This window comes from Neomonachus schauinslandi, chromosome 12, assembly GCF_002201575.2.
Source record: "Neomonachus schauinslandi chromosome 12, ASM220157v2, whole genome shotgun sequence".
Lineage (NCBI taxonomy): Eukaryota > Metazoa > Chordata > Mammalia > Carnivora > Phocidae > Neomonachus > Neomonachus schauinslandi.
In genome coordinates this window covers 99,377,996-99,388,127 of record NC_058414.1, presented here as the reverse complement: position 1 = coordinate 99,388,127, position 10,132 = coordinate 99,377,996, and the positions used below count along the sequence as shown (strand labels likewise).

General features: G+C 41.6%; 1 protein-coding gene across 1 annotated transcript; it reads right to left on the bottom strand.

Moving 5' to 3' along the window:
• Window positions 1-252: 252 nt before the first annotated feature.
• Window positions 253-8,015, bottom strand: GIMAP7 (GTPase, IMAP family member 7). The gene is made up of 2 exons (XM_021692938.1): window positions 7,942-8,015; window positions 253-1,584 (listed from the first exon to the last, which is right to left on the bottom strand). Exon 2 carries the CDS (start codon window positions 1,542-1,544, stop codon window positions 669-671), a length of 876 nt encoding a protein of 291 aa, XP_021548613.1. The 5' UTR covers window positions 1,545-1,584; window positions 7,942-8,015; the 3' UTR covers window positions 253-668.
• Window positions 8,016-10,132: the final 2,117 nt, after the last annotated feature.

The window sequence follows — 10,132 nt, the reverse complement described above, 5'->3', positions numbered from 1 at the left end:
CGGCACTGTGAAGAGGGACGGGGGAATGGGAGGTGGTGGGGACCAAGCTGGGAAGAGGTTTCATTCTGGTTAGCTGTCACTGCAGAACAAACCATTCTGAAGTTCGGTGGCTTAAAACAGCAACCATCATTTATTTTTTTCTCATCAATCTGCAATTTGGGCAGGACTCAGTGGGGATTGCTCATCTTTGCTCTTGGCAGCTCTGCCCAAGGTGGTGGGGCAGGTGGAGAACCTGCTTCCATGTCACCTTGCTTGTATGGCTAGCAAGTTGGTCCAGCTGGAAGATAAAAGATAGAAGAAGATAAAAGGGGAGCTGGCCAGCGACATCAAGCTGGGAGCCTCTCAATGGGCAACATGGCCTTTCTCACACCATGATGGCCCATTTCCGAGGGCAAGCACCCCAGTGGGGCAGGGGGCATTTTCCGTGCCTAGCCTTAGAGTCCCAAGGGGTTGCTTCAACCATCTGCTATTTATCAAAACAGTCACAAAGTCCATCCAATTCCAAGGTAGGCGACATAGACCCCGCAACTTAGTGGGAGAAGTAATGAAGTCAGATTGTAAGAAGAATAAGTAGGATAGAATATATTGTCAAAGCCATCTTTGGAAAATACAGTCTACCACTATTACAAATCATAGTAAATTCAGGAGCAAAAGTGAAATTGGCATGACTACCAAAACATATGCCATATTTTTGAAAGCACCTTCATAATCCCATTTAAAACCTCTGCAAATATACCCTTCTCAGCTTCTTCCCTTAGATTTTTTATTTTTTCATCATACTTCATCTTCAGCGCTTTTATTTTTGCCTCTCGTTCTTGCTGTGATTTATGAGCATATTCTCTTTCTACTAGTTTAATTTCATTATTTAATTGATCAGTGTAGATTTTCTTCAGGACTTCTGCCTTTTGATTCAGCTTTTCCTCTGTATCCTTGTAAATGTCATCAGAAAAGTAAGCCCCGACTTTGCTCCACACCATCTCATCTATCAGCCCCAACAGCTCCTGCACTTGAGCTTCCTTCTCGGCTTCCGTGGCTCTGTTGTTGAAGGCACAGCAGCGGTTCCCACATTCCTGGATGATGTTCCTGAGGGTCACATCTGCGTCTGCTATATAGTCACTTAGGCTCTGACCCTCCAAGTTATCTTTGCGAGTGAACAAAATGATCATGTGCTTCAAGGCTGGCTTCCCAAAGAGAGCCTTGATCAATGCCACGGTCTTCTGCTCTTCATCTGTATAGCGGCCCAGCTGCAGAACCAGGAGGATGGCGTGGGGCCCGGGGCAGGAGTAGAGGACACAACGGCTGATTTCCTTGCAGGTGGTTTCCAGGGTCTCCTTGGTGTCAAAGAGACCCGGGGTGTCAACAACAAGAAGATTCTTCCCCTTCCATTCCTGGGATGCTCTTTGACACTTTTTGGTAACAGCGTGAGCAGCAATTCTAGATTCAAATTCTTTTCTCCCAAGGATGGTGTTTGCTGTTGCGCTCTTCCCATTTCCTGTTTTCCCTACCAGAACAATCCTCAGACTCCTGCCCTGCAAGTGAGCCATGTCAGTATCAGGAGGCTCCAGGGCTTAGGTATCCGCAGACCTTAAGGAAGGGAAGGAGAAGAAAATGGGTCAATGGAAGTAAGTGGAAAACATTACCCCCTCTTTTCTCCTTTCTGTTCCTCCTTGAAAATGTGTAGTGGTCTACTATCCATGTTGATCCCATAAAGACAGAAAGATGAAACAGTTCAATCACCATGGAAGAAATAATAAAATAGTTAAAGAGTTTCCACACCAAAGAGTACCAGGTCCAGGTGGTTTCATGGGGAACTCACTTCTACCCTTAAAGATCTAAGAAACTCTGTGCATCTTAAGCTATTCCTGATGATTTAAAAAGAAGGAAAACTTTTGATTCTTTCTATGACATAGGTATGATACTGATCCCGAAGACTAACAAAGATCCCACCAATAAATAAAGCTACAGACCTGTCTCATTTGGGAATACTAATACAAAATCCTAAATAAATTATTAGACACTAAAAAGTAACACACCATGATTAAATGTGATTTATTTCAGAAATCCTAGGGTGCTTCAATATGAGAAAATGGGTTGTTACAACACATTCTCATGAATAGATTAAGAATAAAAATACCTAGATGCAGAAAAGACATTTCACCAAATGCAATACTAATTCATGTTTAAAGCATTTCATAACATTTGAGTTATTAGATACTTCTTTAATGTGATTTTATATACATATAAATTTAAAATTTTTTGTCACCACTTAATTTCCACTGCAGCTAGAAGAGTTGATTATAAAATTCATTTGGGGAGCGCCGGGGTGGCTCAGTAGTTAAGCGTCTGCCTTCGGCTCAGGTCATGATCCCAGGGTCCTGGGATCGAGTCCCACATCGGGCTCCCTGCTCAGCGGGAAGCCTGCTTCTCCCTCTCCCACTCGCCCTGCTTGTGTTCCCTCTCTAGCTGTCTCTCTCTCTGTCAAATAAATAAAATCTTTAGAAAAAAATAAAATTCATTTGGATGAATGAAAAAGAAAATTATCCTGGACAATCAAGAAAGATAAGAACTATGAGGGAGGACTGGCTCTACCAGATTATAAAGCATTTTAGCCTCTATATTTAAGGCGTTGTGATGTCAGTGCATGAACAGAGAGTCAGAACAGTGAAACCAATCCAGAAAATTCAGAAACAGACCAAATTGATCATACTATATTCATGAATATTCAATTCAATTATATTATATTACATTTATATTCAATAAGGCAGCATCTCACATCAATGGCGGGAGGGTGGGGGGAAGACGGACTAATAACCAGCACTGAGATAACTATAAAACCATACAGAAAAACACAAAACTGCATCCACTTTCTTATGCCATTCAAATTCTAAATAGATTAGAAATCTAAATGTAAAAAATAATCCATATAAATACTAGAAGAAATGTGGGTAAATTCTTTGTAACCTGGAGTGGATAAAATATTTCTAAGATTTTAAAGAGAGTAAGGAAAAAGACTCATAAATTTGATTACATAAAAATCTAAAAGATAATGTGAGGCAAAGAACACCACAGACATTAAAACACAAATGTCAAACTGAGGGAAAATTTTTTCAGCCGATATCAAAGAGGGTTGATTTTCCTACTATACAAAGAATAATGATGAATAAAAGAGAAAATTAGCCTATTATACAGAGAATTCCTAAAAGTAGAGAAACAAAAGACCAACAGCTTGATAGAAAATGGAGTAAGACATATGAATAAACAGTTCAAAGGACAAAGTATAAATACCCTTGAATATATGAAAATATATGAACATTCACTTAGAATACAGAAAAAGAAATCAAACATAGAAAAAACAAAATAACTAAATTAAAGCAATTCAAATTACACTGAGATACTATTTCTCACCTACAAGTTTGGCAAAAATCCAAAAGTTTGCTGATATAATCTGTTGGTAAAGGTTTAGAGGAAATAGGTCCTCTTCTCAATGGTTAATGGGAATGGAAAAATAGTCCAAAACCTACAGAGGAGAAGTAAGCACTATCTTGTAAAAGTACATGTGCATTTAGCCTTGGAGTATTAGTCCCAATTTTAGGATATATGCCTGTATGAGAACAGACCACCCCAAAATGTGCCACTTTGGCATGCTGATTATTTTAAATAAAAGTTACTAAAGAAACAGCCTGAGCAAGAAGGACACCCAGACCCTCCTCTGTCCCCCTGCAAGTCGGAAACTAATCTCCCATGTGAAGGATGCCCTCCCTGTCCCAGGAGCTAAAGAGACATCCTTATGACAAGAGATGGGAGATTTGGAGCCAAGAAGCTGTACAGACAACTCTTGTTACTTTTTACTCACTTACTACCCCAGCCCAAAGTCTGTTTAGAATTCCTTACTAATTGAAGCTCCCAAAGGTTAAGTTTTCTTTGTCTTGTCAATTCCTCCCAGATTCATTGTCTCTTGGTCTAAAAAGTATAAAAACTGCTCCCTGCTCTGGGGGAGCCTGCTTCTCCCTCTCTCTCTGCTGCTTCCCCTGCTTGTGCTCTCGGTCTCTCTGTCAAATAAATAAATAAATAAATCTTTTTAAAAATTAAAAAAAACAAAGTTCGAATTACATCACTTTGCTTTTATGAAACACCTACACGTGGACCTGTTTTTGCTAGCCAAAGTAAATTCGAAGAGGATTTTCATTTTTACAGAAAATGCTGAAAGCAAAAACAGTGTTCAGCGTCTGTTTTACATTTAGATGAGCCACTTGAGAGGCAGCACACATCTTGGGCCGTGAGAATGATGCTGCCAAGCCCCTTCCCCAGGAACCCCACACAGCATCTCAGCATCCAGCTGCCAGAGCTTTGAACCATGTGAGCATGTGGGCTTTACCTCAATTGATTCTGTGCATTGGTTAGCAAGTTGTGTCTAAAGCCATCAGAAATGCATGGGGAGGTGATTTGGCGGGGATCTGGGAATACCTAAAAAATTTTCCCCTATAAATTAATGGTAATTGTTTCTCTGCATTTTGGTTTATGAAAGATTTTATAGGAGCATTCTGCTTTCAGATAGTAGGGGAAACCTGTAAATAGTTTATATAATTATACAACAAAAACTATATCTCAAAATACTAGTAAGGGGCGCCTGGGTGGCTCAGTTGGTTAGGCATCCAACTCATGTCTTAATCTCAGGGTCATGAGTTCAGGCCCCATATTAGGCTCCAGTGTGGAGCCTACATTAAATAAATAAATAAATAAATAATTTTGTAAAAATCAAAAGGAAATGACACATAGTATTTGGTGTGATGGATAAACCACACAAAAAATTGGCCAAAGAAACTTGAAAATGCAGTAATTTCATTGTCCATCCATAGTGGAATATACCATAAGGTCAAAAAGGGAAAGAAACCTGCCAAAAATAATCTGAAATTGTTTTCAGGAATCCTATCTTGTTCTTAGCTTTGTGTGTATGTGTGTGTGTGTGTGTGTGTGTGTGTGTGTAGTTTTGAAGGCCAGTGACAAGCCCAGTGGCAAAGAGCATCCTGAGTGCCCATACTGTGCTCTTCAAATGCCACTTCCCACTAAAAACACTAGGACTCTTAGGAAAAAGTACTGATCCCAGTCTGGGCTAGAAAATGTGCAAGTGGATCCTAGGCTGTCTCGTCATACTATAAAGCAAGGATACTACCAAAAATTACTCAGACCATGGGGCGCCTGGGTGGCTCAGTCGGCAGAGCATGCAACTCTTGATCTCAGGGTCAAACTGGGTATAGAGATTACTTTAAAAAATTACTCCAGGGGCCCCTGTGTAGCTCAGTCATTAAGCGTCTGCCTTCGGCTCAGGGCATGGTCCCAGGGTCCTGGGATCGAGCCCCGCATTGGGCTTCCTGCTCGGCGGGAAGTCTGCTTCTCCCTCTCCCACTCCCCCTGCTTGTGTTCCTTCTCTCGATGTGTCTCTCTCTGTCAAATAAATAAATAAATAATCTTTAAGAAAATAATAAAATAAAAAATTGCCCGAATCTTATCAAAAGGACTAAAGAGTCAACTTGAAGAAGCTCTGACACAGATGGGGCAATTTGAGGACCCATAGAATAATATTTCCAATGGATTGAAATAGATCAAATATGTTGACATCCACAAATTCATAACAATATCATCATATTTAAAGAAGTCAATTGTTCCTTTTGGGGTATGCTAGGAAATAATTCCATCATTCTGAACATGGACAGATAAAGGGAAAGAATCAAGCATGTCTTTTGTGTTATATAACTGGACCTCATGGAAACGAAAGAACTGTTGAGGGGAAGTTCTTTTCATAAGGTTATTCCATCTAATAAATGAAGAAAGAATGATAGAATTAGAATATCATAATTTGTGACCCTTAATGAAACCATTTTACTCTAGGCTGTCATTAGTGTCTGCTAAATCACAGGAAGAGAGAGAAGCGAACATAATGTGCCTTCCGATGTATGTTTACAACGGCTACTATGAAATAGTCCCACCCAAAAAACGAGGAAAACCTTAATCTGATCAAGCCTCTTCTTAAATATAAATTCATACAAAACACTGAAACTAGAAGAGCATGTTAAAGGACATCTCGAGGATTTAATCAACAAAATGTACACTGTCCAACTCTGTTGGACAAAAGACTGCCCCTTTCTTAAACAACAACAACAAAAATTTCACAGACAGAAACAGGAAGGTGGAAACTTTCACATTAAGTGAAACTTAAGAGATATCAAATAATTGCAATTTATGAACCTTATTAGGATCTGATTTCCAAACAATTTTTAAAATTATGAGACCATTGGGGAATCTGAATACATCTGGTAATTTTTTTAAAATTTCTAATTGCTTTTCAAAGTCTGAAGAAGTCATATTTTTAATGGTCTTTCTCTTTCAGACATACATACTCAAATATTTACTGATAAAGTGATAGAGCGTCTGACATTTGCTTCAAAATAATCTGGGATGGGTGGGAGGGGCTTGTAGACGAAACAAGACTTACACAAATTGATAATTGTTGAAGGTACATGGAAGTTGTCTTTATCTTTGAATGAGTAAAAAATCTCCCACAATTGGGGACACCTGGGTGGCTCAGTCGTTAAGCGTCTGCCTTCGGCTCAGGTCATGATCCCAGGGCCTGGGTTTGAGTCCCACATCGGGCTCCCTGCTCAGCGGGGAACCTGCTTCTCCCTCCCCCTCCCCTCTCCCTCTCCTTCTGCTTGCCCCTCCACCTGCCTGTGCTCTATCAAATACATAAATAAAATCTTTTAAAAAAAAGAAGTAAAAAGAAATTTTCCCACAATAAAAAATTTAACTTCTTCGTACTTTAGCAACTACTGAATGTATACTCTATACCAAGCACCCTGGTAAATAGGTTTTGTACATTCTCTTCTTTACTCCCCAAAATTACCTGCAAGGAAGCCAATTTTCTTATTCTAATTTTTAAAGTTTATTTATTTTTTATTTAAGTAACCTCTACACCCAACGTGGGGCACGAACTCACGATCCCTGAGATCAAAAGTCACACAGAGGCTCTTCTGACTGAGCCAGACAGGCACCCCTATTCTAATTGTTTAAATGAGGAAATTGATGTGGCTCCGAAATGCTGAGAGACTTGCCCAAGGTCACAGTGCTAATAGGCATTGGGCAGAGGGGGGATCCAATTCAAAGACTGTCTGACCACCATGTTCATGCATAATAACCTCTGCACACTATGGTCTCTTCCTGGGTCCTTCCTGGTCCTTGATTCCCTACATTTCCCCTTACATTGAATCAGACATAGATCAGGGGAGACCAAGGGAGACAGCACTGACTCTTTCCAGAAACAGTGAAGTGGTGGTAAGCCTGGAATTAGGGAAGGTAACAAAAGGGTTTCAGACACACTGTGTCTGTAGAATAGCTACCTCTCCACCCCCATGGCACTCCTCCTCACCTCATCTGTTACACTGTCCATCACACAGCTGCGCTCCTTAAATGTTGCTGAGTCCTTACTCAGTTTGCTGAGTGACGAAGGTCCTCAGTTTGCCATTAGTGACTAAGGTACCCCTGGGAGATTAATGAAACCACATTCACACAGCCTGGGATTCGGATCCTTTTTCAGGAAAAAGAGGGATTCGGACTCAGTGGTCTTTAAATTGCCTTCCGGCTCTAAAGACCGACCTTGAGGACACTAGTTTCCCATTAAGGGAAATGGATGGCTTGTCAGGCAGCGCTCAATGTCTGTCACAACAGCAACTGAAGCAAGGTGTGTTATTCAACAAGTTTGTCCTGTAAATACGAGACACGGCGACATTGGGCAAATCAGTCTCTTTATTCCCACCCTACCCTCCACCGCTACCCCTCTGGCAGCATCCTCCTTGCTGGGCTGCTTGGCACAGACCAGAGTCCACCCCATGCATACCCCTGTGTCCCGCTGCATCTCACGGCTCCACATCGCTCTGAGGCCAGGCTCACCTTTGGAAGAGATGATGAGTTCTCAGGGTTTTTTCCAAAGAAGCTGTTTGAGCTGGTGCTTTTGCTTTAACTGTAAGGAAAAAGTGTTTGTACCCTTTGAAACCTCTGAGCCAGGAAGTTCTGATTGGGTGGAGCTAGTGAAGGAAGAGTTTGCCTTTAAAGAGACAGAAATATTGCCCCATAATTTGGGGGCTGCTTTAGTTTTGCCAAGTTGAAACCTTTTTCTCCGTGTGCCTGTTTTCACACCAAAATTTCCAAAGCTATATTTGTTGTTTGGGGTTATAGTGGTGGATCAAAAGGCCCTTACTAAATGACCCAAATCATGCACACAGAGCCAGCCACAGTGTCTGATCATCTTCCCCAGATAGAGTGGGAGACTTTTGGGTGATTCTGGAAAGAAGGAACTCAGATATGTGGCTTTGTGTTTCCAAATTTAGAGCCTGGGGATACTTCCCAGGGATTGTATGATATGGGTTTTTAGTATAGTCTTTCATGAAGGTCTCGAGTTACTCATTCAAAAATCGTTAGCATTCGGGTACAAAGCCAAAAGTCTAAACCTTTGGGAGCCAAGAGAAAAAGAAGATGTGGCCTGGAAAAACTCTTTCAATGACCACAAACCTCTAGTCTTCTTCATATGGTTCTTTTGAGCCTGACAACATGCATGACCTGACTAGGAAAGATGCACCCAGGGAGCAGACTCAACTGGCCCCTCCAACCTTTCGACCTCTCCCTACCCTAGACCCAGGCACAGATCGATTTTCCCAGATTTACCCAGTGTCTCACTCCAACCTGCTCTGGCAACTTTGAGATGAGAGGCAGATTGTCAAAGCTGTCATGGTCGACCGACCAACTGCTCCAATTGTCTATTGCATCACCACAGAAATATTATGCTTTTCATTATATACTTTGGTTCACTACATGGAGACATTGGATTAGTCACTGTTCAAGCCTGAAGGCAGGTACTAAGAAGACTAAATGTGGCAGGAAATAGTGGACAATGGGCTAGCTACCCGTGGACGGAAGAAGCTAGATTTGGAAATTATGGTGTTAGTGACTATATTATTGGTCCTTATCATTGGACCAATTATTGGTGTTAATGACTCGGAGAGCCCCAGGTAACTGTTTTCCAACTTCCAATAAGGGCACAGACCAGGACCAGCTTTGTAATTTGCAAGGTCTGGCACAAAATGAAAATGCCAGGTCCTTTCTTAAAAAAAAAAAAGAAAGAAAGAAAGAAAAAGAATTTCAAGATGACGTCAATAGAGCATTAAACCCTTCTAAGCATACGGCCCTGTGCAACTGTACATGTCACCTATCCATGAACTTGATCTTGATAAGGCTGCATACGTAGGAGTCTAGAGGAGACCCAGAACAGTATCTCCTGCTCGAAAGATCTCTCCCATTGCCCAGTTTCATTTCATTCTACATATTCCTTAAATGAAACTTGCCCAGCCAGAGCCTCCTTGGATGTTTTCCTGGTCAGCTAGTTGCTTCTCCAGGTATTATGCTCAGGTACACTGGTAAGTTCCCTAGAGGGAACAGGGCAGTCATTGAGGCAGAATCCATGGATGCCATAGGGACTAAGGATGCAGGTCTCAAATGGTAACAGCCTTGAGACCATTGGCCAAAGAGGAGCATCCAGCTCATATCCGTCCCATCTGGAACCCTAACTTAGGAGTGATCTCCCTCTAGAAGATTTGGGCTAGGAACAGAGTTGCCCCATATCTCTGCTGTATTGTTCACTTAGCCACTCTCCTCATTGTTGAGAGCGCCCTTCCACTCGCAGCTATGCTGTGGGCCACCTGTCTGTCTGCTGCTGGTCCCCACCTGCACCCCCCTGAAGTAGCCCTCTTGCTCCAGGATGCTGCTCCCTCCACACGGTCAGAAGCAGAGAGATGAACATGCACAAAGCCACAGCTTCCTGTTTTACATTTTCTTATTATTCTTTACACCACACACACACACACACACACACACACTCACGCTCACACTCACACACACGGCCATGTGGATAAATGAATTTTCCCAAAGGTTGTGGGGTCTTTAAAAGACATTTCTTTAAATTCCATGGGAATCTTCCTTTGTGGGGCTCAGGGCATATTCTGCTGCTGGGATCTAGGTAAATTCAAAGCTTAATTTATTCAGACATTGCAGAAATAATAACACGAAATATAAAATAATGGCTCCTCAC